Below are 25,681 nucleotides of genomic sequence, written 5' to 3' on the forward strand. Positions count from 1 at the left end.
ACTGGTGTTCACATTCAGATCCCATGACCCATAAAGCAAAAATACCATCGTGCTTATGTGAGAGTTATCAATCTCCTTAAGATGCTTCAATTATTTCCCTTAAAAAGGTAAATTTAAAAAGAGTCTAAGTTATGCTAAGTAAAACCTTCCATTTACTTTCCATGGTTCAAGAAATTTTTCTTTTTTCTTTTTTCTTTTCCTTTTCTTTCTTTTTATTTATTTATTTATTTATTTATTTATTTATTTTTTACCTTTTCAAGAAGAGGTTTTCTGGGATGTGGAACTCAGGCAATCCCATTTTCTGGAGGTACAATTCTTTTAGGCCACTGAGTTGATCTTGCCAATTCTGGACATAAGGAAGATGATTCGATGCCTTCTGAAGCCATGTGTTTGTTGCCTACAAAATAAAAGAAGCTTTTAGAGCAAAGGGTATGGAGGGACCTCAAAGTACAATTAACATCAGGTGATAATCTATATTCGACAGATCAATCATTAAGCAGAATAATGCATTGAAAGTTAAAAATAAATCACAGAAAATTATGAATTTTGGGTGTTCATCATTGATCTCTTCTTGGATTTTATAAAAAGAATATATAACATAGGCAAACTCCTAGCCAAGGTCTTGAAGCTTCCTTTGAAGCTTAGTAATATTCATTAGGTATTTATCACATATGGCCTGTGTAACTGGGTAACTAACCATGCATTCATGTTTGTTTGCTCCCCAGAAATTCCCTGGGGTAGGAAGCATACCTTATCCATCTTTGGATACTCTTCTTCACCTAACTCAGAGTTGAGTATGTAATTAGTTCTTTTAACTATGTATTTATCAACTGACTGATTTGTACTTACAACTATTAATTTGGAACCCATGTGCCGGAAAGTCATGTCTGTTTGAGGAACTCTGTGATCCAAGAGACTATTGGCATACATATGCAAGCTTTTAGGATAATCAGAGACATCTACAGGGAAATTAGAAGCTGCTTTTTTGGTATCCACGTTGGTGCCTGTGTTCCATTCAAATTCAATCTTCTCTTCGTCTGAAAGTGCACATGTGAGACGTCATTTGTAGTACCAGGTCAGCTCTAACCCATGCCTCTCGGAAATACCCTCCCATCCACGGTGCTCTCGGAAGTGCTCACAGGGAGAGGAGGTACATACCATAACGCCAGACCAGCTTCTTGGAAATTGTTGAGCCGTAAGCTGTGGCGGACGAGTCCATTAGGAGGAGTAGTTTTGTGGGAGACCACTGGGTAAGGATTTCACTTCTGACTTCTGCTTGCATACGGGGCACGGAAATAACACCTTTGATTTTGCCTTCTTCCTTTTTGTTGTAGCTATTGAAAAGAAAATGATTTGACATCAATGACTATCCATTCCAAGGGGATACATAGGATTAAACAAAAGTGTCATTTGTGGCGACAAAAATGAGATACATGAACGGCTCCGAAAATGAGCTCATTAACTTCTGAAGCTGACTTTGGCACAAATGCGGGACTTTCCAAGGAGGTGTGGGAGAAAGAAATGATTTTCAGAAATTGTCTGAATCCCACTGTACCATTTACTAGCTCTCTGGCTTTGGCCAAATATTTAGCCCCTCTGAGCTCCCATTTTCTTATCTATAAAACATGGAGACTCATATCTAGGTTGCAGTTTATTATAAGAACTGAGATGATTCCTTCAGAGAACCCAGCACAATGCCTGATGAGTACTAAGTGCACAGTGAATAGTAGGAAGGTCCAACTAGACATGTGTAGACGGTCGGAGTATTGAGGGCTCTCTCTGCCCCTCAGACCACAAACTGGGGATGCCCCTGGTTTGGTCAGCACTTTTTAAAAAAAGTTTTAAAAAGACTTATTTATTTATTAGAGAGAGAGAGAGAGAGAGAGAAAGCATAAGCAGGGGGAGCAGCAGACAGAGGTAGAGGGAGAAGCAGCCTCCCTGATGATCAGGGTGCCCGACGTGGGGCTCGATCCCAGGACCCTGGGACCATGACCTGAGCTGAAGGCAGATGCTTAACCGACTGAGCCACCCATGTGCCCCTGGTTTGGTCAGCCTTACAGCTAAAAAGGAAGCAAGGACAGAGCTACAAGGGCCTGCAGTTCAGGTCAGATCATCTAAGCCTTCCATACCTCATGCGGCCAGTGAGAGCGACCTCAGTGATTTTCTTGTTCTGAAGGTCCAAAGTGAGCTTGTAAGACTTTTTTTCCACAGTAGATTCATCACTAACTCTGAGGACTGTCCCAAGGTCAACGTCAAAATCTGGAATTTGGATCTCACTGGACAACATCATCCTCTGCTGGTTATATTTGAACGTCATAGTAGCCTCGGTCGGCTTTGCACCTAGAAAGGGTATATGAGAGAATGAAGACATGTGTATTCAGAAGCTATGTTTAGGAAGGAAGGAGAGGAAAAGGCAGAGAAATCCTAAGTAATCATTCAATGTGCTCAAATGAGGACACAGTTTAGGATTTTACCTTCAATTCCTAACTATACATTTGTTCAGTCTGCAAATATTTATTGATTGCCTGTCACATGCTTGGCACTGCTCTTGGCATTGGGGAGTCCTTGTACTCATGGAGCTCACATTCTAGTGGGGGGGGTGCACAGACAATAATCATATTACTTATGTCAGATGATATTAGATTTCATGAAGAAAAGTAAAACTTAGGAAGACAATAAAGAGAGGGATAGAGAGGTGCTATTTCCTGTGTGGTGGTGAGAGTTCTCTCTGATAAAGCAAGGTGTGGGCAGAGACCCAAATGAAGAGTAGGTCTGAGCCATACCATGTTCTGGAGGGAGAGCATTCCAGGCACTGGGACCTGGAATGAAAAGATCTGACATGGGGCACACCTGGCAAAGTCAGGGAACAACAAAGTCTCGAGGTCCTTCTGTGTCAGGCAGACAGGACATCTCTATATGACTCTCTACCTGTGACACCCTTCTTGGTTCCTAGCCATGCCAGTCCTGGCTTCCCCTCTCCCCAAATTCTCCTTCCTTTGTCACAAGATTCCTAGGTTTTCAATTCACAGGATTGCCCATTTTATACCTTTGGAAAGTTGTTACGTGACCTTTTTTTTCCCAGCATGTACCCCATTTCCTGTGGGTTTTGTTTTTCTCATTTAATTTTGTGACATACTATTCCTACATTAAAAAACCTTCCAAAGTGAGCATGTAAGTTTGCCATGTCCCCTAAAACCTACTTCTCCACCAGTCATTTTGTATCTAGGTACACAGCAACTCCACTCAGTTCCTCAGGCCAAAAAACTTAGAATCATCCTGATTCCATCTTCTCTCTTACTTTCAACACCCACCTTATCAGCAAATCCCGAGAAACCTAAACTTCAAAATATGTCCAGAATCCAACCATTAGATCTCTTCTGCCTCTGCTCTAATCCTAAGTGCCCATATCTTTGGCCTGGGTCACCACAACAGCCCACTGCAATGTCCCTGTCACCCCAACGTCTTTCCCCACTATAAACTTAGATCAGCTCATGAAAACTCTCCAGTGACTTCCTATTTCACTCACAGTAAAAGCCAATATCCTTGCCACGATGTACAAACACGTCCTTCCTGTACCAGCCCCTATCTCTGTGACCTCACTCTCTACACTTTTCCTCCCTGATCTCTCCTCTTCAGTCATACCAGCTTCCCTCCTTCTCCTCAAACTTGGCAGCCATACACCTGCCTCAGGGCTTTTGCACCTATGAGCCCCTCAGGCTGTTAACACTCTTTCTATATGGCTCATGCCCTTATCTCCTTCAAGTCTCTTTTGAAAGTTCTTTTCAATGGTCTTTTCAGTGACCCTTTCCCTTATCATGTCAAATGGCACTCTCTTCCCCCACCCCTCCTCTTCTCTGTCACTCTAGACATTCCCTAGATCCCTTTAACTATTTTTCTCCCCAGCACCAGTCTGGCATTCTGAAGAGTTACGTGTTTGGCTGTCGGCTGTAAACGGTATGCAGGCAGAGACTTGATCACCGCCGTTCATTGCTCTTGCCTCTGCTCTTACAAGTGGCCTGACCACAGTAAATATTTGTTAAATTCAGTAAATTAGTGCTCCTTGTGAGTCCTGGATCTGAGACTGAGGCAGAGCTCGAGGAGCCCTTTCCGGATACTTGCCTTCTGTCTGAGTTACAAAGGTCAGTGTGTCCACTGGGGCGCCAGCCTCTCTTTGCAGTTCGTAGGTTACGCTGGCCAAATACTGCTGGACTTCTCCCGTGGGCTTCAGTTCCAGTTCAAATCTAAAGATGTCCCAGGGCATGTACACAATGTTAGAGCTTTTGGTGACGATGTTAACCACCCCCAAATAACTCCCCCTCCATGGCAACCAACGTATGGCCCTTATTTTAATGTCATCTCTTGTCTCTCACTCAGGAGGACCTTTCTGATCACTTTCCATCCCTCCAAGAACCCAAGGCCGGGGGAGACCCCAGGGGGTTTGGACACACAGAGCAGGAGCTGGCTGGTTGTGTCAGCAAAGCTGACAAGAAGGAGAGGGAGCAGAGAGAGTTGAAGACAAGGAGCCCTCAAGCACGGCCAGCGCTTCGAACACTTCAGTGGGCTCCCAGGGGAAATCCAGCTAATGGGTGTGGAGGCTCAGAAACCTGGACACTGAATTAGGAGCGAAGTGGAATCTGTGTTCTGATTCCACTCCCTAATGCATAAGGGAGAAAAGGGAGACACCATCTATAAAGAGATGCTTTCAAAGGAGTACAATGGTACAATTGTACAAGTACAATGGCTTTAGCTCCCTGGAAGGAGTGTGCCAGAATCATCTTGGTTGTTTATTTTCTGAGCTAGGACCCTCTTTTAGGCTCATGATTTACCTTCCAGCTGCCCCTACCCCCACCCGCCCCACCTCACCTATGAAGAAACTCAGTCCTACTCAAAGTTTACGGGGGAATATAAGTGCCTTTCAGGTGTGCTGGACAGAGGACCGCTATTTTAAGTAATTATTATTATTTTTTTAAGATTTTATTTATTTATTTGACAGAGAGAGATCACAAGTAGGCAGAGAGGCAGGCAGAGAGAGAGAGAGAGAGAGGGAAGCAGGCTCCCTGCCGAGCAGAGAGCCCGATGCGGGACTCGATCCCAGGCCCCTGAGATCATGACCTGAGCCGAAGGCAGCGGCTTAACCCACTGAGCCACCCAGGCGCCCCTATTTTAAGTAATTAAAGGATGGTGCGGACACCCAAGGCTGGTGGCACAGGCCTCTTACAACACACAGATTTCCCTTCACCGCCATCAAGTGGCCATAATATGGAAGGGGAGCAGATGCAGGGTGGGACACTGAGCGACTCTGACCTGGTGTCCCTGGTCAGCGGATAGTAGGAGGCCAGTTCTAGGGAGGTGACGGTGCAATAAGTGCCTGAGGTACAGTAGTCCAGGCCAGGAAAGAGAGGCTTGCAAGCTGACCAGGACTGCCTGTTCTCGTTGAGAGGTGGAACCACTTCTGTCTTGTCGGTGGAGACGAAATGCAATGTGTTACTGGGGAAGAAAGAAGAAACCCGTGTTACCTTCACGTTACCAGTGGGAGTGAACACCACTGATGGCCGTATGTAGGTCGCAGTGCCAACATGTGCCCCCTTAACCTGCTCTCTGTCTCCCCTCTGTCGGCACCCACCTCAGGTTATCTCATTCACTCAGAAACAACGAACAGCACAAACATCAACAAGGCAACAAACACAGTGACTCTTCTGTTTCAGGCATTGCCCTGAGGTGTTCGCTTTTGTTCGCTGGGATCCCCACAATGGCAGGCATTAGGAGGCTCCTTATTTTACAGAGGAAACAGAGACTCCGATGTTGAATAGGGATCCCTGGGCCCTGAACTCAGGTGTGCCCCTTCCTTCCGTTAGTGAAGGGAAGCCTAAGGGTAACTCTTACTGTATTGGCTTATTTCTACATCTTTCCCACACGGAACAAGTCTAAGTCACCTCTCCCTTTGCAAGCCTCCCCCATCGCACACCTCCTTCACACACCCCTCCCATCACACATCTCTCCCATCATGCACATCTCTCCATTGCACACCTTTCCTATCACATGTGTGCACATGTGTGCACATGCACACGCACCCTTTTCTTTCCCTGCTCCCCCCTCGTCTCCCTCACAGTCAAGAAACGTGTCGGCCTCATGGTCTTCACTCTTTCAACACGCTTCTCACGAACTGTGATTTGACACCACACCATCATGCTTCTGGGCCTGCCTCCGTCAGTATCTCCAACCACCTTCTTGCTCCTAACTCCAGAGGACCTTCTTAGGCTTTATCTTCCTTGATCTCCCAGGAGCATTAGGGAGACCTGCTCACTTAGGGCCAGATTAAGACTTTAGAGTCCCTGACCTCTGAACAGATGATAGATAGAATCCTCCTCTCAAGTATGGACTTAAAAAAATTAGTAAGTCCAACAAAGTTCAACAATGTCCTGATTTCATCCAAGGTTTTTTTGGGGGGGGGGAAATATCATGTTCTTTTCTCAGTATCATTTCCTCATTTTAAGGGTACTTGAAAAGCTAGCCTTGCCGATAGGCTGGAACTCTGTCAGCTTTAGCTGCCTATGAGGTAATCCTGGCGGTCTCTCTTGGGTCTCTCTTGGGTCTCTCTTGGGCTGCTGAGACCCTTTACAACTTTGGCCCTTCTTCCGCCTCCCTGAATACTACTTCTCGATCTTTCCTGCTTTTCCTCTGCTGCTTCACACATTCACATTTTCTACATGTCTGTCCTAGTCCATCGCGTCTCACCCTACACCAGTTGTTGTTTGACCTCAACAACCTCCTTCTGCAGGTGATGCCCAAATTGGTATTTGTAGCTCCAGCCTGTTTACTGAGCTCAGACCCATTGGTCCCACTCCCAGCTGGATATTAGAACCGGTGGTCTCACAGGACTTCAAATGAGGCACATCCCAAACTGAGTTTGTTAACTTCCTCCAAACCTCTCCCTGTCTCAGCGAGAGGCACCCCCAGTGCTCTTCCTCTTCTTCCTCACCTTGCAACTGGTCAACCACCAAGTGCTCATGTTTCTACCACGGAAGAATTTCTGGAGTAGGTTTGCTTCTTCCTACACCATCCCTGGCCCTCATCTGGTTCAGGTCACAAGCATCTCTCAACCACATTTGGATGTGACAGACTCCAACCAGTCTCCCCATCCCCACCCATGTTTCTTGTCCATCCATGCCCCACTCTGGAGTCAGAGCATGTCCTCTAAAACACCAGCCTTTCTTTATCTATGCTCCCACCTTTAAAGTCCTCTGCCTTCAGAAGAGTCCACCATCCTTCAGGTGGCTCAGAAGGTGGACCCTGGCCAGCCTCTGCCACTTCCCTCCATGACCCCTATGTGCTTTGCCACACTGAGTTTTGACTTTCTTGCAGCTCCTGAACTGTTCTTTTTCCTTCAAGCCATTCTCTTGACCTGGGAACACTCATTTCTTTCTCCTTGGTCTGCAGAACTCTGACAGCCTTCAGGTATCAGTTCAAGCATGGCTTTCTTCAGAAAGTTTTCCCCGAGTGCCACAGACTAGGTCTTACAGAACTTCATGTCCTCCAGTGTTTCCTCTCAGCATGCACTTGATACTTCTATGTCCTTCCCATGAACTAAGTGCCAGAGGTCAGGTATATCTCATTCCATGTGTAAGCACTAGAAGGTCAGGTGTATCTCATTCCACATGCTTCATGCATTAGGCACTTAAATACTATTTTTACTCTTTTTGAATCAACAAATTAATGAGTCCAAGATATAGAAACTAAGATAAATCAGTGTTTAAGGATATCATTGAAATGGAGTTCTCTATATATGCTGCATCCCATAATCATGAGATTAGGACTCTCATGCTCTATCCACTGAGCTAGCTACCACAGATTAGCACGTTCCCTGGTATTTTTCCTATGAAAAGAATGTTCATTTCCCAAGGATGATTTCTCTAGAGTTTATGTTTCTTCATTCTCAAAACAAACACACAAACAACAAAAAAACATAACCTATTAAGTGATTAATCAGTGAGTCCTAAATGTCAATGTGGTGAAACCTGGACAGTCGAGGAAACTGGAATTATTTGGTGACTCTAACCTACGTTAAAAGTAGGTAATTCACTACCTTCTCTTCCCCCACACCCCCAAGATCACGGGGCCCTGAATTATCTCAGGCAGTCAAGTCCTACGGATCCAGTTTCCACTCTCCCTCTCATACTGGCTAGTCCTATCTGGCGGACAGATTACCTGCCACTGAGCAGCTTGACTGGCCTCGTTGGAGAAGGAACGATGAACTTTAGCTGCCCAGCTTTCAAGGCAACTTGCATCTCCAGGCCTGTCTCATGGAAGACGTTGGTGTTCATTTGGATACCGGTCCTTGAAAAGTCTGGGATGACGATGCCCATGTTTGTCACAAACTCCACGGACACAGAGGGCTTTGTCACCAGCTCCATCTGCAACTGTAAGTCAGAATATGACCTGTTCAGCTTCATTAAATACCTCTGTCCCTGTGTAGTCAAATCAACTGCCCTTCCCCATCCCTGGGCAAACATGTTTGGACCACTCATGCCTCAGGAAACATTATTGTGATTTCTTTGGAGGAAGAAAAGCCATGTTCTCAGTTCCCCAGAGCCAGACTACACTAATATCCAGCACCAGGAAGTGCCCGAGCTGCTTAAAGTTAACGTAATAGGATGAAAAGAGGACAGGAATCTGATTTTCTTGAGAATAGCTTGTTCCTTACTGCTAGGAGCTAGCCAGGTAGAGCCTCCTAGTGGAATCCTAAAGTTTTTCATAAAAATGAATAAGGGGGAGATGAACCATGAGAAACTGTGGACTCTGAGAAACAATCTGAGGGTTTTGGAGGGGCGGGGAGTGGGAGGTTGGGTGAGCCTGGTGGTGGGTATTATGGAGGGCACGTATTGCCTGGAGCACTGGGTGTGGTACATAAACAATGAATTCTGGAACACTGAAAAGAAATTAAAAAAATAAATAAAAATTTAAAAAAATGAGTAAGGTGATGACAGTGATGATATACTTCAACTTGAACTACACACATTTTAAAATGGTACAAGAAACCCGCCACGGAGGAAATGAACAACCTGAGGAATGGAAAAGTGAACAGGGTCTTACATTGGCTATTTCTAGCTTCATTCCGGCCTTGATTCCAGGAGTGATGACCCCAGAGGAGGAGACTTGCAGTTGTAACCCAAGTCCGGTGGGCAGTTCAAAGGCGTTGTCCATGAAGATGTAGTGAAGAAACAAGTCATTCACTGAGCCCTTCCTGATGGCCTCTCCAATCTGTAGATCCAACAGGGGATGGTAACGACAAGTAAGCTTCAACCAAGCGGGATTTGTGAAAGGAAGCCTCCTACATATCAGACAGTAATTGTTCTTCTTTATCCAGAAAGGAACAGACTAGCATATTTTGATTAGCTGAGGATTTGATCAAATGCATGATTACTGGTTTCAACAGATTGGGATGCAAGAAATTGCTCTTCCCAGATACCATGTCATTTGAACTAGTGGTTCAGAGTCACTTAAGAATAGGGCTCTGCCTCAGAGCTTTCTGAGCTTTAAGTAGCCTTGGATGGCATGGATTAATTCTGGTTATTTGGAGTCTACATGGAAATGAGGGCTTACTGAAGTACAATCTATTATGATAAAACAACTCTTTTAAAAGATTGATTTATTTTAGAGTGGGGGAGGGACAGAGGGAGAGAGACAAGCACACACACTGCTGAACACAGAGCCTGACTCAGGGCTTGATCCCAGGACCCTGAGATCTTGACCCGAACTGAAACCGAGAGTCAGCCACTTAACCGACTGAGCCATCCACGTACCCCAAAACCATTTTTTTTAACTGACAAGCTACTGAGATGATGAACATATTAGTATGCATTTTTTTAAAATAAAATTTTTAGAAAATAACTTGAAATCTGGTTTCTTAAAGCCAACATTATTATTTATCAAATACCAGGGAATATATTTACACGTTTTCTCCCTTATGAATAAATTAATAATGATGGAAACTATAGCTCATATTTAGATAGTGGATGACAGTTTGTCAAATACTATACCAATGATTTCATAATCATTTGATATAGAGAACTTGTAGCATATATAGAGAAACACAGTTAATATTGTTTTCCATATGAACAAATGGATGCCCACAAAAGATACACCTAATATTATCAAAGGCCTAATTTCTAAATGTTACCAATTCTTTGCAATCTAAGACTCTTCCTCTCTGAAATTCAAAGCAAACTGCTTCCCTGAAGGAAGTACAAGCACCTTCTCTGGTTTGTGGGACAGGATCTTAGGGGTCTGGGAGATCTACAAAGGGCATGGGCTAATCTCATTGCTTGTGATGGCGCCTGGCCTACTTACCATCTGGGGAATACCAGGAAGAGTGTGAACACCATTCAGCAGCAGCCTTCCCAGGAGCTGGATATCATGGAGCCTGACAAAGCCAAGCTCCTCTCCCAGGATGCGGAGGTAGGCTCTGGCTTCTGGGAATTCTTTGGATTTCAAATCTTTGATCAGTCTCTCGACATTGAGCATAATTCCATTGACCATGTCCTGGGATTTTAATAATAAAATGTCTAATGAGATGTCAACATCGTCAAACACTTTTAGAGTCCTCCTGTGGGGCCCATCTGCTGCAGCCGTGGTGGGTTAAACATAAATACACAGGTGGGGATATAGGGAAGACGCTGAAATCACTCCCGCCTTTTACTGAAAGATAGATAGCTCTACCAAATTGAGATGAAAAAAAGAAACTGAGGTCTTATCAGGGATAGGAGGTGTCTCCATGGTGTTGGTAACTTGAATGCAGGCATTATAAGAGGGACCTCTGTTCTCCAGGATCCCAGGATTCCTAGGGCTCACCAAGAGTAGAAGATATCTCCCGATTACCCTTTTTCCTCTGATGAGAGATGAATACCAGGGGTTTCTTGAGAAAATATAGCCGCTATATAAATTGGCCAAAACCTTGAAAAACACCTTATCCTAGATAAGTTCTTCTTAGAGATTAGAAGAACACCATAGACTGATGCTTATACATGTGAAAAAAAAAAAAAAAGAACGATTGACAGACTCCAACAGAGCAAAGAGCCCCAGCCTCATGGGGAGATGAGTAAATTAGAAAGTGGAGGTGGGGCCATCTGTTAGCATCTAGGAGTAAATTATTGCCCTGCTTTTCAAACTGAAATGTACATACAGGTCACCTAGGGAGTGTCATTAAGATGCAGGTTCTGATGCAGTGGGGTCTCAGTGGGGTCCCAGAACCTGCGTTTCTAACAAACCCTGATGTGAGCCAATGACTGAATCAGACTTGGAATAGCAAAAAACTAAAGAATGAGAAACTCCAGATTATACAATCTATTTTCTACTCCTTAAGTGGGGGCTTATGCTAGCTTCAAAGTAGATTTTGCTCCCACTATACGAGGAAGAGCCCGAGAAAGCGGTTAATAAGGAAAATAAGAATTCAAAAATAAAAATAGTATCTGTTTATTGAACAATCAGTACGTCATGCACTCTGCTTAGCATTTTACATACTTTATTTCATTTAGTCTTTAAATAACCCAGTGAGGTATGGATTATTAGCATTCTGGGGATGTAGAAATAGACAGAGTATCAAGGAGTTTTCTCAGGCGTGCACAGTTTGAAAACAGTAAGGTCAGAATTCAAATCCATGCCCCAGAATTTCCACTGGTAATCATTATGGGAGAGTGCCTCTACTGAGTCTGGCTCCTGGGCACATTGAATCTCTAGGAGGCTTATAACTGCAGAGGACCCTAGTCTTTACTTCCATGGGACTGGTTAATAATAGCCACAATTGTCACTTCAGTTAGATAGCTCCTTGACGACTTCTAGGCTAGGAGGAAAATGTTTTGCATTGAGATCCAAAGCTTTTCTTAATGAAAACATACCTGCTCACGTTTATCATCTTTGGTATAGCCGAAGTGGTCAACTAAGACCTTGGAGACATGATCAGGAACTTGGTTATCAACCCAGTACAAAGCCTTGTTCACACTGTCTGGGAAAAATCCTTGCTTTCCAAAAAGAGCTTCCAATGTTGGCTCAAAACCTTTCCCTTCCAAACCAATCTGAGAAAGAAAATCAGGCAAGAAAATGCCATCAGGTTGCTTTGTTCTATGTCAGCCTCCAATCGCTCTTTAATGTCCATTTAATTAAACAAGTACTTAATGAATACTATGCAGTAGGAGCTGAACTCAGCAACCACAGGAGTTGGCTTATTTAAATCTTATAAGAATCTTGAAAGGCAGAACTTGTTACTTGTTCTTTTTCCAGAAAAGGCTAAGGTCAGAGAGGATAAGCAATTAAACAAGAGATTCAGATTGGGAATGAATTTGGGGTTTGAACCAGATCAGTCTGATTGCACAGCCCATGTGTTTTGTTGGCTTTGGATCTAAGGGCTTCCCTAACACATCTACATTTCCCTTAATACTACAGCGTCATGCTTCAGGTGACCTTTAGCTAGAAGGCAGGAGGGCGAGGGAGGAGGGAAAGAAGAAGGCCTCAAACTGATGGTAGGAATGAGCTGCTTGATCTTAGCTCCTCCCCAGGCTGGCTCATGCCTCCCCACCCCTTGACTTTCTATTTATGGAGTTGTACAGAACTGGAGAGAGGATGGGAGCTTCTTCTTAGTCTCACACATACCTCAAAGAGGTCCCCTGGAGCAAATCCAAAGACAGTGAGGGTTGTTTTCAGCATGCTTTCTTTAGGAAGGTAATTATTTGGATCAAATATGAGATTTCCCTCAATTTTGGCTGAGACAGGGTCAAGCGATGGCAAGGAAACAGATTTGGAAAGCTGATAGTTCCGGGAAAATTTTGAGAAGTCCATGATGGTTGGGAGTTGAGATCCTTTCAGAGCTTCTTCCACTGACTTTTTCAAGCTAGATGGAAAGAAGGAGCATATTTTTAGCTTACACACCATGTTACAAATCCATGTCTCTCTCACCCCAAGGAAATATGGATTGCCGAATGCTACCAAACGATCTGGATTTCATTTGCCCAAGAGCTTGGCTCAGGACTGCTGCATTTTTGTGTGCATGTTGTCCAGAAGAAAGAACACTCCATAAAGGGCAGGCATCTGCCTTTAAGAATGAGGGGGGGGAAATTACTCTTTGCCCTTTGTGGCAGATGTGGGAAAATTACTGTTACTTACTTTTTGATATACAGTTCTTCTGAGTTTAAGATGTTGGCAATGTGAGAAGCCACAAAGTTCTTCACTTGCTCATTCTGTTCCCGTGGAAGAAGCTGGATGATTTGGTTAATATCTGACTGGGAAGGGCCCCTCATCAGCATGAGATAGGCAGCCAGTCGCTTATCCCCTGGAGAGGCATCATTGAGGAAAACTTGAAGAAGAACTTCCCGGACCTGTAGCCAAAAAAGGAGACTGTTACCACTGTCCTTTGGTCAGAACACAGAACATGCCTGGCAAACACCAGTGTGGTCTGCTGGTGGTTTACTACATACAAGTCAAATTTCTTTCTGATAACTTTTCAAATGCTGGTATGGTATCTTCTAACCAGTTTCCCTCAGAAAAACCAGCTCAAGGAAGGGTCTCAGATGACTCCTATTAAATGCATGTTACATCCAACTGCATTAACATACTCAAGTTGGGACTTGAGGAAGATCTGCTACTATAAGTGAAAACAAACCTGTTTAACCGTAAGTTATTTCAATGTGGGAATGTAGGTGGGAAGGGAAAGTGAGAGTTTGGAGTGAATAAATAAGGTGTTTTCTAAGCTCTGGAGTCATTTGCACCCAATTTGGGAAGATGGTGGAAATCAAGCATGTTTTCCTAAGTTGAGATTGATGGTTGATGAGGGACAGCATGTAGCTAAAATCTCATATTCTGAGGCTAGAGTAGGAGTGTGGTCTATTATTTCTGTCTTGTCCACATACTACTAGGCAGTCAAGAGGCTTGTTGAAATTGGCAATTAGAAAGCAGTAGAATGATGAGATTTAGAATCTCTTTCCAAGTCCTTGTTAATCTGACTAAAATTTTTATATTCGGACTTCCTCTGTGCACTTCACCTCATCATTAAGCTCCATTTTCCGCAAGGCCTGGATGGCAGCCTTCTGAATCAGCAGGGATGGCTCTGTACTTTTGATACACTTCAGGACTGAAGACCTGAGTCTTGGGGTTACCGTCTCCATGGTTCTGCCAATATTTCCAATGACCTGCATTGAAAAGAAACAAGGGCAAGTCAGGTGCAGAAGGAGAAGTAGGGGGTGTTCATGAAAATGCTTCTGAAACAATGCATGTCCTACAAAAGACTGAAAGTACCCTCAGAATCAAGTAGGTGTGATCTGGGTTCCCAGTGCAGTCATCACGAATCTGTTCCGACAGGTAATCAGCAATATCCAGTAGGTCCTGAGTCACCAAGGGGTTAGCCTTATGATAGCTGCGGAATGAGAGTTAGGACTTAGCAAGCACAGCCGAGTTTATTTATGATACAAACTTGTGTGTGAAGATTTCTTATTTCAAGTCTTTGCTCTCAACATAGCTAGTGGAAAAAACAAGAGTACTCAAGAAAGTCTGAAAGTGGAAGGTGGGGTATAATCTTAGTACAGAGATGTGGGTTCTTCCTCAGCTTCTACTAGGAGAAGCAGTGTGAAACTCACTTGTTGACTGTGTGACTCAGAGCATATAGAGTGGCCCGGCTCTGCTGCTCCTTTGCTGTGCTGAAGATCTCCTGCAGCCTCTCAGCTGAGGGCTCTGGCATCAGGGCCATCAGGTAAGTCACTGCATCTATCAGGAGGGGGTTGGCCTTCTCATTTCTCAGCCACTGGAGGATGTGAGTATAACACTGGGGCTGTCCACACTGAATCAAGGCTTGTAAGGTGATGGGGCTGAGAAGGAAAGAGCAGAGAAGGTTACAGAGATCGCCTTCAGGCAGCTCCAATATCCTTGGCCCATGATTTCTGAGATTCACTCTCCAAATCTGACCATCTTCCAAAATCCAACACAGATCCCAGGAAGCAGGAAGCCTTCTCTAAAAGCACTGTCCACTGGAGAAGCACCACGGAGGAAAGTCTCAAGAAGGACCCCAGAGTTACTGACCACAGAGGATTATCACTGCCTTTCATTCAGAACATAGACCGTTGCCAGACAAGCCCTGGCATGGCCTCATTTCGGTCCTTAGTCCTTCCTCTGGTCTTCCCAGCAGTTAGAACCAGTGCCTTAAAGTATGGAGAAATCACAGTATCACTTTGTTTGCCTAGTTCTCTCTCCACTAGTGTAGGCTTCCAGAGGGCACAGACTTCTTTTTCTCCCCAACTTTCCAAGATACTCACAATAGAATGAGGAACTAGAAGATACCCATCAAAATGTGGGAAACATTGCTCTCCCATTTTGACACACAAATGCCTATCTGCCTTGAATGCAGCATTGGGGTGTGTGTGTGTGTGTGTGTGTGTGTGTGTGTGTGTGTCTCCCCCATGGAACTCTAAGCACATTAGCTGATATTTCTCTATCCAGCAAACATTAATTGATTGACTAGTGGAATTATTAGATTGATATTTCAGTGGCCTCTGAGATTTTCTGCTTGGCCAAGGTTTGAAAGTTTAGGCCCTTACCACAGGTCATACAAATTATATGGCTACAACCATTAAAGAAATACCTGGACACCTCGATCAGCTTTGGCAAGAGGGATGTGAAGGCCTCGTTGTTGAGACTTCTCAGCTCAGTAATGAGTTTACTAAAGAGGTTAGCTCTCTGGGCATTCTTCTCGGAGACATGCAATGCTTGCAGCTCCTGGATAGTCTTCACAATGGCCTCAGCCTGCTGTGGGGGTGGTGTGGACTTGGTGCGCTCAAAGGCAAGACCCACCTCTTCAGTGCCTGGAAGCGGGGGAGGGGGGAGTGTCAAAGGGGTTCTTGCTTACCTCTACATTTCAACCACCTCCTGGTCTACTGAAAATTGGAAATTAGGGAGATACAGCAAAGAAGAAAACTATCTTATACTCAATGCCTGTTATATATCTGGCCCTGTGCTTGGTGTTCGACTTCAGTGTTTGTACTGACTCATCACACTATCCTATGGGTTCATTATTATTCCTCAATTTAAAGAAAAGGGAACTGAGACCCAGAGATGAGGAACTCACCTTGCCTAAGACCTCTCTGAGTGTAAGAGGCAGAGCTGCAATTGAATCCAGGCTTGTCTGAATTTGATCAGATTACCTCTCTGCTGGAAGGACCTAGACATGACTGTGGCGGCCACTGACATGACTATGGCTGAGGCTAGACCCATTGATGCTCACCTGCCATTTTTTCCAATGGGATCTATAAGAAGCTGATGGGGGAAAACACTTCGGTGTCTCCTTCATCACCCTGCCCTGACCTATGCCAGGATGGGGGTTAATGTGGAAAATGTGGGGGCAATGGGGGAAATGTGGTGCAATGGAAAGAGTCCTGGCTTCAATTAGACCCGAGGGCTGATTTTGCACTACTTCCAATATTTGGAGACCTTGGATATATCACAAGCCTCTCCAAGTTTCATTTCACCCTCTGTAGAATGGGTATAAAAGCACACATGGCTACCACATGATGTCACAGGTTGCATATGAGGGAACAATGAGGGGATGCATAAGACTGATTTAAATATAAGACAAATGCAGGGTTAGGGTTAGACTAGAGATTGCTAAGGGTTTTTTCCTGCTCTAAAGACTAATTCCTGACTCCAAAGGGCCTCTCCCACTTGCCCCACCTCATCCAGGTCCCAGGCTTATTTCAGAGTGTAGGAGTTTGTCAGACCTACCAAAGGTAGACTTAGGAGGCCAATTTCCTTTTTACGAAAACCTAGGTAGCTTTGGGATATTTCTCCTTTTCGTTTATTGCATTGGCACTTAACATTTTGAAAGGGATGTGCTTTCTCACTAGAGGAGCCCATACCCAGAACGTCAAACCCCACTTGACTCATCAGTCAGCAGACATCTCCTAGCCATGATACATGCTGTGTCTTGGGCAGATTTCCAAGCCCTGGCAACAATGTGCATATAAAATCTTACCTTCCTCAAAGAAGCGGCTGTTGATCTTAGGTGTGTCTTCAAGTTTCAAAGTTTGTGTAACTTGTGCATTCATCCCATACTGACTCCTGGTAACAAAGGAAGCACATCATGTCATGGATAGCCAGTTCCCTAGAGAGTAATATTCTTTTCATGTTGAATGTTTTCCTCTCTACTTCTACCCAAATCCTGCCTCCCTTTCAAACCATTGAATCCAGCCTCCTTGACCTCCTTCCCTGCCAATGAACACCCTCTACCTCCTCCTGGTCATGCTACCTGCCCTTCCATTAGAGGGACATCTGTAACTTATCCCTTTCACTACTCTGGAGTCCCCAGAGGGTAGGGACTAACACTGTGCCTTGAAACTCCTGTGTTTCTCCCTCAGCACAATGCCAAGAATAGAGCAATTAATCAGTAAACACTAGTTGATGTCTCAGGTTTCAAAATGGACTGGGATATACAAGTCTCTGGTCCCAATCCCAAATCTTCGATAAAGCCTTTTTAACCAGGGCAGCCTGCAATGATCCTTGGCTTTTCCTGATCCATAACCCTTAGAGTCTGGGTCTAAGATATCTTTTGTTGGTCTCAAACTGTTTTGTATACCTAAGATTTTCTTGCTTAATTATCTGTTAGCTTGAAAAGAGAGATGGGCATGGGCTCTGCTTTGTACCTCCTCATAGTCTCCTCCAAACACAGCCTTGCTCCAAACAGGGTATTGAAAAGCATTCGTCTCCCATCAAACCATAAATAATGAATCAGGGTGCAGAAGGTGACCTACTTGGAGGATAAAGGCAGTAACAGGTGTTGCTCCTTGCAGATGGCTTCTGACACATGCTTCTTCTTGGGGTCCAAAGTGTACTGGCAGGACTGGTTACTGCTAATCAGAGTTGACAAGGGGTAGAGCTGTAAATGAGATTAGAAAAAACGTGTTGATCAGCCTCTGGGGGTTGAACCTGATTCTTCTGCCATGGGCATTTAACCTCAAGGAAGATGGGAGATGGGAGTTCTGCCCCACTAGATAAACTCAGTTGAAGAAGGAAACTTGGTACTTGGCACGTAGACAAAGGGATGCAATAACTCAGTATACCCAAAGCTGAGTCAAGCTGTAGACTTTTCTTATTCCACCCCAATGGACATCTCATCCTGCACAAAGTATGTCTAACCAGGTATTGTACACCTACCCACCCACCACACATTAACACTTCACACTGCTTCTTAAGTTTTCTTTGCCTAGAAGCCTGTACTTATGTCTTATGTCTCTCACATCCTTTGTATCTTACAGGTTCATTCTCCACATCCCCCATAAATCTTTGAGGCTAGACTGATGGATACCCGCCCACCATTCCTTCTAAGCAGATCTACCACCAAATTTGCCCAATGAACTACGTGAATAGTGCTTTCTCTTTCCTGGTCAGGCCTAGGATTGCTTGTCTGCACTGGTCAGTTTATAACTTTATCTAGTATGTCATTTATTGTCCTTTATTGGCATGCATAGGAACCTTGTTCCTGGATTAGACTGTAAGTACAAAGGGAAGGCCCATGGTTCATCTGCACTGTCTCTGACCTTCAGTTCTGCCCAGAGTGGGGCTAAGCATACAGCAAGTTCTCAGAAAAGACACACAGGCCAGTGCCTTGGCTTCTTCTGAACACAACCCTTATGGTTGTCAGACATCATATATTCAGCCTCAAGGACAATGACCAGGAACATTGCCAAGCATGGCAGTGATTGCTCACGCCCTTCCTGTTTATTGAGATAAGCTGTGATTCATGTCCCAGAAGATTACAAGGCACTGGGTAAGCTCTGGTAATATGGTGCTTAGAGATCCCTGTTGAGGTGACAGGAGAGAAGGCTAATACTAAGGGGCTGGCCTAGGCAGGGAGCAGAGAGGCCAGGCATTGATCAGGGTCATACATGGGATGAAAGGATAGGACACTGGAATGCTCTTGGTAATGTCACTTCATAGGAGTGAGGGAGAGGAGGGCAGAAAACAGGTCCTGGGACTTCCTCAGAGGTTGGATGCCTGGAGCTGGGGACATCTAGTCCTTTTATAGGAAACAGCAATAGACAGCTTTGTTATCCTCCATTAAGCTCTAGAACCTTTTCAGGGATGGACAGTCATTACTCTCCAGGGATGGTGGATGGTTTGGTGTCAGTGACAGAAAGACAGTAAGAAGGACAGAGCTCTGGACTGGGAAGTCAGGAACCTGACTCTGGTCTTGGTTCAATTAATAACAGGTCACGTGGCCTTGGGCAGTCCTTTCCTGTCCTCAGTTTCCTGCTATAGTCTAGATGAAAATGAGTCTGGGTTGATTCTTCCCTAAAATTCTTACCAGCTCTAACATTCCAGAATTTTAAGACTCAAGGGGACAGTGCTCATTGCAAGGAGCAATGTGGATGTGAAACTTACCATGCCTTTGATCAAAGCAAGTGGGCTAACTCCTGTGCTGATGGCCTTGAAGTGATCACATTTCTCCAGGTTCCTTTCAATGGATATTTCTGTTGCCACCTTTGCCTCCTTTGTTTTAACAGTTAAGTCACTGGAACAGTTTCCATACACAGTATCCTATGGGAGTAGAAGATATAACAGGTGTATTCAACGTGGGAAAACAGCTCTGGATGCTTTAGAGGGGCTAGGAAAGGAGCCTGGGAGAAAAGGCAGGAGCAACATGGATTGGGAAGGGATTTTCCTCCTCCTAGGCTGACAGTGGGCATTGATGCTACTCCAGAGCTAGACTATGAAGGCCATGAAGGGTGGTTCTGGTTCTGAGGCACATCTGCCTGGCCTCCTAGGACCCAGCCGACTCTGACTATATTCTGTGCTCTCAGAGGATTTTCTCTATTGCTCCTTTACAGCATGGATTCTAGTCGCCTTGTGCTCAGTGTGTCTTGGTTCTCTCCCCAGATCCTGAGCATACCCTGAGGGAAGGTCTCTGCAGGACACATCTCTGTCTTCTCCAAGTAGAGCAGAATATAGAACTTAGAACACAGTAAGGGCTCAAAAATGTTCATGGAATTCAACTAAATTGAATTCTCTCTCGGATCAAAACTTGAAATTCTTGAGAGAGGCTGGCAACAGATTCCATTATTTTTTGAGTTTAAAATACACAGAGCTTTACTGTGTTATATCTTGTGGGGACACAAAAAATCAAACAGAAGAGTAGGGTGGTCAGGACTCCTCAAATACTGCTTTAAAATTAGGCTCTCCTCTCTATCTGCTCAGGAGGGATCCATCAGTGAGCCCAGGGGACAGGGAGAGCCCTGGGTACCAGCACTTCACACCAGTACAGGGCCTCCTGGGTGTAGCTAGTCATGTGGCTAAGTTAATAATCCACTTTATATACAGAGTGGGACCCAGCTCAAATATGTGAAGATGAGTTCAAAGGGCACGGTTATCAATTTTCTGCATTCTCACCAGAAACAACTCTTGTTTATCTGCTTCTGTCTCCAGGGGAACCAGGAGGGCAGAGATGATGCCCCTTTTGATGTTCAGGATATGTGTAGGCTCTTCCTTCTCTGGGTAAAGTAAAACTTGCTTCTCTTCAAGAATGGCCAGCCTGAGCTCGTACCTGTTTCAGAGAGAGTGAGGTCCCAGACGTGTCCTTTTTCCGCTGTAAGCCTGTTGGATGTAAGCTAGGTAGCTTTGCAACCTCCTTTTACTTACTGTTTTTTTTTTTCCATCTTTCCTTTATAAATGTACATTTTTCAAAAAAGTGTACAAATATGTGTGTGTTTTTGGCGTTCTTTGACTTCTTTACCTGTTTTGCTTGCTTCGTGTATCCTCCCTCTGTTTTCTACCCACACCAGTCTCTGCTGTCATGTTCCTCACAGAATAACCCACTGGGTTTTCCACTTCTCTCTCCACACTCAGGCAATCCTATCTAAAGGTGTGGGGTAGAAACATTCACACATAAAGATTTTTTCTTTGCTTGTTTTACATAGACGACGTCATGTTTTCACATTTTTTTTTTCTATCTTTCTTTTCTCAATTATACGCCACAGAAATCCTTTGACTCCATTGGTACAGGTCTGACAGATTTTTTTTTTTTAAGCTATGGAACTTTCTCATTTTATGGTTATATGTAATTGATTGAGACATTTCCTCTATTTGATGGGATTCACCTTCTTTCCAGATCTTTCCCTCCCACGTGAACAACACTGAAATAAACACACTTATACATATTATCTTCACACATTACTGCTCTTCTTTTCATGGGCGAGAGTACCAGCCTTTTGAAATTGCTATGTCAGAGGTAGTAAGTTTTTAATTATAATAGATATTGACTATTGGCTATCATTTCCACCAGCAATGTTCACTTTTCCTCAGAGGTCACCAGCAATAGGCGCTTGGCTGTTTTATATTTTGGCAATCTTATGGGCGTAATGTGATAAATATATTGTTGCTACATTAATTACACTTCCTGACTAACAGTGAATTTGAACTTCTTTTCATGCATTTGTTGGGTAATCACTCTTTAATAAGCCTTGAGACCATGTCTGAAGCCCATATTAACTATGGTCTTAGGGACTTCCCTTCGGGGACGTCCTTTTGGAAATTCAGGGCTGCAACTGCTCTGGTTAGGTCATAAGGAGGAAAAGGAGACCAGGCACATCTTCCATAGCTCAACATCTTTGCAGAAAGTTCCAGATACTGCAGTGTAGGCTTGGAAAGCCAGTGATAGTCAAGAGCAGGAGTCCCTTTTGTTTGGAGAAGGTAAAACCTGAAAAGAAACTACCAGTCCCTCCTGTCACTGCATCCCTGTGCTGCAGACATATTCAGGTCTTGGATAAAATACTGGAGACAGACAGAAGCATGAAGGCTTACTCGGCAGAGAAAGGACTGGCTTTCATGTCTAATGTTGAACAAATCAAAAAGATGGGGGGGGGAGTTTCTGATGCTCCCAGACCAACGAACCTATGGCTGTCTGTATTTGCACACACTTAGGATACTACCAACTGTGATCTGGACTCGAGGCAGGGGTGATGTTCACAATATTTACAACAGGAACAACACAGACATGGATCAGTCAGAAGACAGGCCAGGCAAACACCAGGGTGACCTGGTCACTATGCTTGGGCAGAACTACAGCCCTGGGCAGGGCAGGGAGGTGGGTGGGGGGGAGTACTTGGCATTCCCTGCACTCGCTGAGGCTGAGCCATGCTGCCCTCCATGGAATAGACCCTGCACCACACCAAGTCCTGCTGGACCTTCCCTGAAGACCACGGGGCTATGGGGCTATGGGTCTTGTTTAATTCTTTAAACAAGAATTCACCTGTTTAAACAAACCATCTCACCTTTATTGTCTCAAGGAGATTTAAAGCATGGGAGTTTTTAGAAACATATTTAAATGATAATTAGGGGCACTTCGCTAGGGGAGGGTAAATAATGTTTACCTCTTTCTGATTCTTGGGACAACTTAGCAATTCCCTGATCCATAGTGAATACAGAATGAAATGTTTATCCTCACACACAGGCCTCACATAAAACACAAGCATCCATCCCTCCCTGGATACACACACACACACACACACACACACACGTGTGTGCACACATACACATGAATGCACACACACACATATCCACAACACATCCAGCAAATCCCAGAGCTCAGAAGTTCAGACAGGCCCACGCCTTACTTGGACATGGCAGCAGCAAACTCCTCCGAGTTCTTGGTCTTATGCAGTGAGGGCCTGCCCTTAGGGTTGAAGCCATACCCTTCCTTCAGGGTGCACTGGCTTGTCCTGAGGATAAAGCTGCAGAGTTGGGGGACCTCCAGCTCAACCTGAGAAGAGGGTAGTAAGCAGCACATGAAGACTCTCCATCAAGAACATGAGACCATTCACAGCCCAGGGCTTACTCTCTAATCAGGACACAGAGGGAAGTACTGTTGGGGACCACTGGTTAGAGGGAATACAGTCTAAGAGCTAGAGGAAGAACAAAGGAGGCAGGAAGAAAGCCATCATTGGTTTCAATGGCAAATGTTTCCTTAATGTCACCAAAAAAACCAAGCAACCTAACTGTTCATATCTCTTGGGGCCTATTCAGAACTTCATGTATTGATGGAGTTTACAGAGATCCCTAAGGGTTATTTGGCACTGTTCAAGAACTTTCTGCAATGATTGAAATGTTCTACATTTACCGTGTCTGATAGGAGAGCTGCTGGCCATGGGCACTTGAAATGTGGCTGGTATGACTAAGAAGTTTAAGTTTTACTCAATTTAAACAGCCATATGTGGCCAATGGCCACCTTATAAGACAACACAGACTATGGGGCCCTAGAAAGAAGAGGTCTGTTTTCAAACTTGACTTCTCTTTCCCACATGGCCCCTAATAGTGACCCTTAGATCCATTCCATGTGAACATGGACAGGAATACAATCATTTCAGCAATAGATAAAGTTTTGAAAACAAACTACATATTCAAATTTTTCTTTTTTTTCTGTTTGTCTTAAGCAAAGTTTCTGTTTGGCTCCGAGTCTAAAAACTGTACTCCAGAATGCTTTCCTGAGATGCCCCCCTCCTTTGGCTTACCCACTGAGCTTCTCTCATCATGTTAAATCTACCATCTTGCAATGCTAATATTCTAGATCACGTATTTCAGTTACATCTTAGAAGCTAATGGAATAATAAATCTGGTTGGCAAAATTTTTTTGCTGCAGAAAACTCAGCAGAGTGGCTGACTTTCAAACCTAGGGACAGGCCCTCACTTTGTGATTAACGGCAGTCTTGGCATGAGCGGGGTCTGCTAGGACAGGAGCCCTGGGTTTCTCCAGTGGCTCTTCCTGTATCCTCATACCTTGCAATTGATCCTGGTGGCACTCCTTGAATCAGCGGCCGTGGGGACACCAGTGGAACTCTCAGCCTCATAGCTGTATACGTACTTCCTGAGGTGCTTAAAGCGAGTTGCACCTTCTAACATGGGGAGAAATAGGTCAGCGACATAGTAGATAATTCCCCCAAAGAGTAGTCTACTGGGAAGAGAGAGGTCGTGGCAAAGATCGTAAAAAATGGTAATTAAACTTAAATTATTTTTAATTGACTTTGCATTATATTGAATTTCCCTTTACAGATTTAACTTCCCCACTATGTTTTGTTGAGGATAATGCTTAAATTTGCCAGTATTTTTTGAATGTATTATCTGAGGTGCAGGGAGGGGAGTGTTAAACAATGGGGCTGAGAAGGTCTATAAGAGAGACTGGGGAATTAAGAGTCAGCAACATAAAGGAAATAGCTCTAACGCCTTTTCAGCTTGAAAATACCTCAGTTTTGTGGGTCTTTTTTTTTTTTTTTTTTGGTTCTACAAAATTCCTGAGGCAAAGTTCATTAAGTCTTAGGGATATCTGACTGTCTTAAGAAATTCTGGAGTTTTCCACTGTGAGAGGAATTGGCTGAACAATTTGAGGAAAAGAGCATTTGGGGCACGAACACAAGGGCAGTGATGCCAGGAGGCCACAAGATGGCAGTGCTGTCCCATCAGAGGCCAGCCTCCCGCTAGGACGAGTGCACTGGGTACCACCTGGAGGCCAGCTCCTTTGACCCCTGGAGGTCAGGTAAATATGAAGGAGTGGGGGTCTGGATTTCTCCACAAAGGTTAAAGTCAGCATTTCCTCACCCTCATGTGCTTCGAATCAATGATTAGCCACTGATAAACAGACGGTGATGGGACCAAGAGAGTGACAGTCCCTGCCCCAGGCCAAGCGCTTGGGACAGAGTAGAAATGCAGGCAGAAGGAGTTGAGATCCCTTGGAGGTGGGTAGAGTCCCAAGGAACTGGCTTCTTGGGGCTCAAAGCTGTGCACACCCATCATATCATCCCAGCATCTTAGCGAGGTGAGGTGCAGAAGGAGGGGCTGGGGGCTGGGGGCGCCCTTCCCCGCCCTGTGGGGAAAAGCCTTACTTGGGCAGCTGGGACTGGCATTTTCCAGCACCTCGTCTTCTGTAAGAAAAGGAGAAAGACACTGGTGGTGGGTTTTCTCCCCTCTTCCGATGGGACCCCGGGTCTCCCGCGCAGGGGGCCCGCTGGCGTCTTTAGAGGACAAGCAGGTTCTGGAGAACCCTCTCCCTGGCCTGCGCTGTCCCCGCCCCCCACTGCGTTGTGCGTGGACGAGCCACCGCCGGTCCGGGTCCCCGGCCCCCCAACCCCTCTTCCCGGGACCCAGGCCCCCCGCGGCCGGCAGGCCGGGCCGCCCCACTCACGCGCCCAGGCGCCGGCGACCGCCAGCAGCAGCAGCAGCAGCAGCACCCGCAGCAGCGCGGGCCTCGGAGGGCCCATGGCGACGGGGGCGAGCGGCTCCCTCGCTGCGCCTCGTGTCGCCTGGCTGGCCGGCTGGCTCCTCAGGGACGGGCACCCGCAGGCAGCCGCCCGGCACTGAGGAGGGAATGCGCGGCCGGCGCCCGCGCCCCTTTTATACCAGGTCGCCCGCCCAGGCCGCAGCGCCCGGCGAATTGCAAAAGGTCCAAAGGGCAGCCCGCCGGGCCTGTTTGCTTTTGCACACCAGTCTCCGTAGCCTCTGAGCTCCAGGAGGGGCCGGCAAGGGGCTGAGCCCAGGCCCAGCCAGCAGCACCACTGCCCTCCTCTCCTCCGGCCTGTTTAGAATGGGGGCCCTGGGAGGTGGGGGTGGGGGAACTTGGACCCTGCCCCACCGCGACCCAACAGTGCCTTCAGGAGATGACCAGGCATCCGGA

The 25,681-nt window shown here is 45.3% G+C and overlaps 1 protein-coding gene across 1 annotated transcript in view; it reads right to left on the bottom strand.

Annotated features, from left to right (window-relative positions):
* The window catches only part of APOB (apolipoprotein B), a 37,844-nt gene extending 12,466 nt beyond the window's left edge, over positions 1-25,378 (bottom strand). The window contains exons 1-24 of the mRNA XM_047745761.1: positions 25,193-25,378; positions 24,894-24,932; positions 23,794-23,909; positions 22,635-22,780; positions 20,413-20,566; positions 19,408-19,563; positions 17,778-17,902; positions 17,003-17,088; positions 15,617-15,836; positions 14,619-14,846; positions 14,281-14,398; positions 14,028-14,174; positions 13,153-13,364; positions 12,643-12,880; positions 11,892-12,068; positions 10,348-10,539; positions 9,091-9,258; positions 8,206-8,417; positions 5,305-5,487; positions 4,120-4,241; positions 2,130-2,340; positions 1,159-1,334; positions 850-1,037; positions 252-397 (exon numbers count right to left, since the gene is read on the bottom strand). Of these exons, the coding sequence (XP_047601717.1) occupies positions 252-397; positions 850-1,037; positions 1,159-1,334; positions 2,130-2,340; positions 4,120-4,241; positions 5,305-5,487; positions 8,206-8,417; positions 9,091-9,258; positions 10,348-10,539; positions 11,892-12,068; positions 12,643-12,880; positions 13,153-13,364; positions 14,028-14,174; positions 14,281-14,398; positions 14,619-14,846; positions 15,617-15,836; positions 17,003-17,088; positions 17,778-17,902; positions 19,408-19,563; positions 20,413-20,566; positions 22,635-22,780; positions 23,794-23,909; positions 24,894-24,932; positions 25,193-25,268 (3,836 nt within the window). The 5' untranslated portion in view covers positions 25,269-25,378. The remainder of the gene's footprint in view (positions 1-251; positions 398-849; positions 1,038-1,158; positions 1,335-2,129; positions 2,341-4,119; positions 4,242-5,304; positions 5,488-8,205; positions 8,418-9,090; positions 9,259-10,347; positions 10,540-11,891; positions 12,069-12,642; positions 12,881-13,152; positions 13,365-14,027; positions 14,175-14,280; positions 14,399-14,618; positions 14,847-15,616; positions 15,837-17,002; positions 17,089-17,777; positions 17,903-19,407; positions 19,564-20,412; positions 20,567-22,634; positions 22,781-23,793; positions 23,910-24,893; positions 24,933-25,192) is intronic.
* Positions 25,379-25,681: the final 303 nt, after the last annotated feature.

Source organism: Lutra lutra, chromosome 9 (genome assembly GCF_902655055.1).
Source record: "Lutra lutra chromosome 9, mLutLut1.2, whole genome shotgun sequence".
Classification (NCBI taxonomy): Eukaryota; Metazoa; Chordata; class Mammalia; order Carnivora; family Mustelidae; genus Lutra; species Lutra lutra.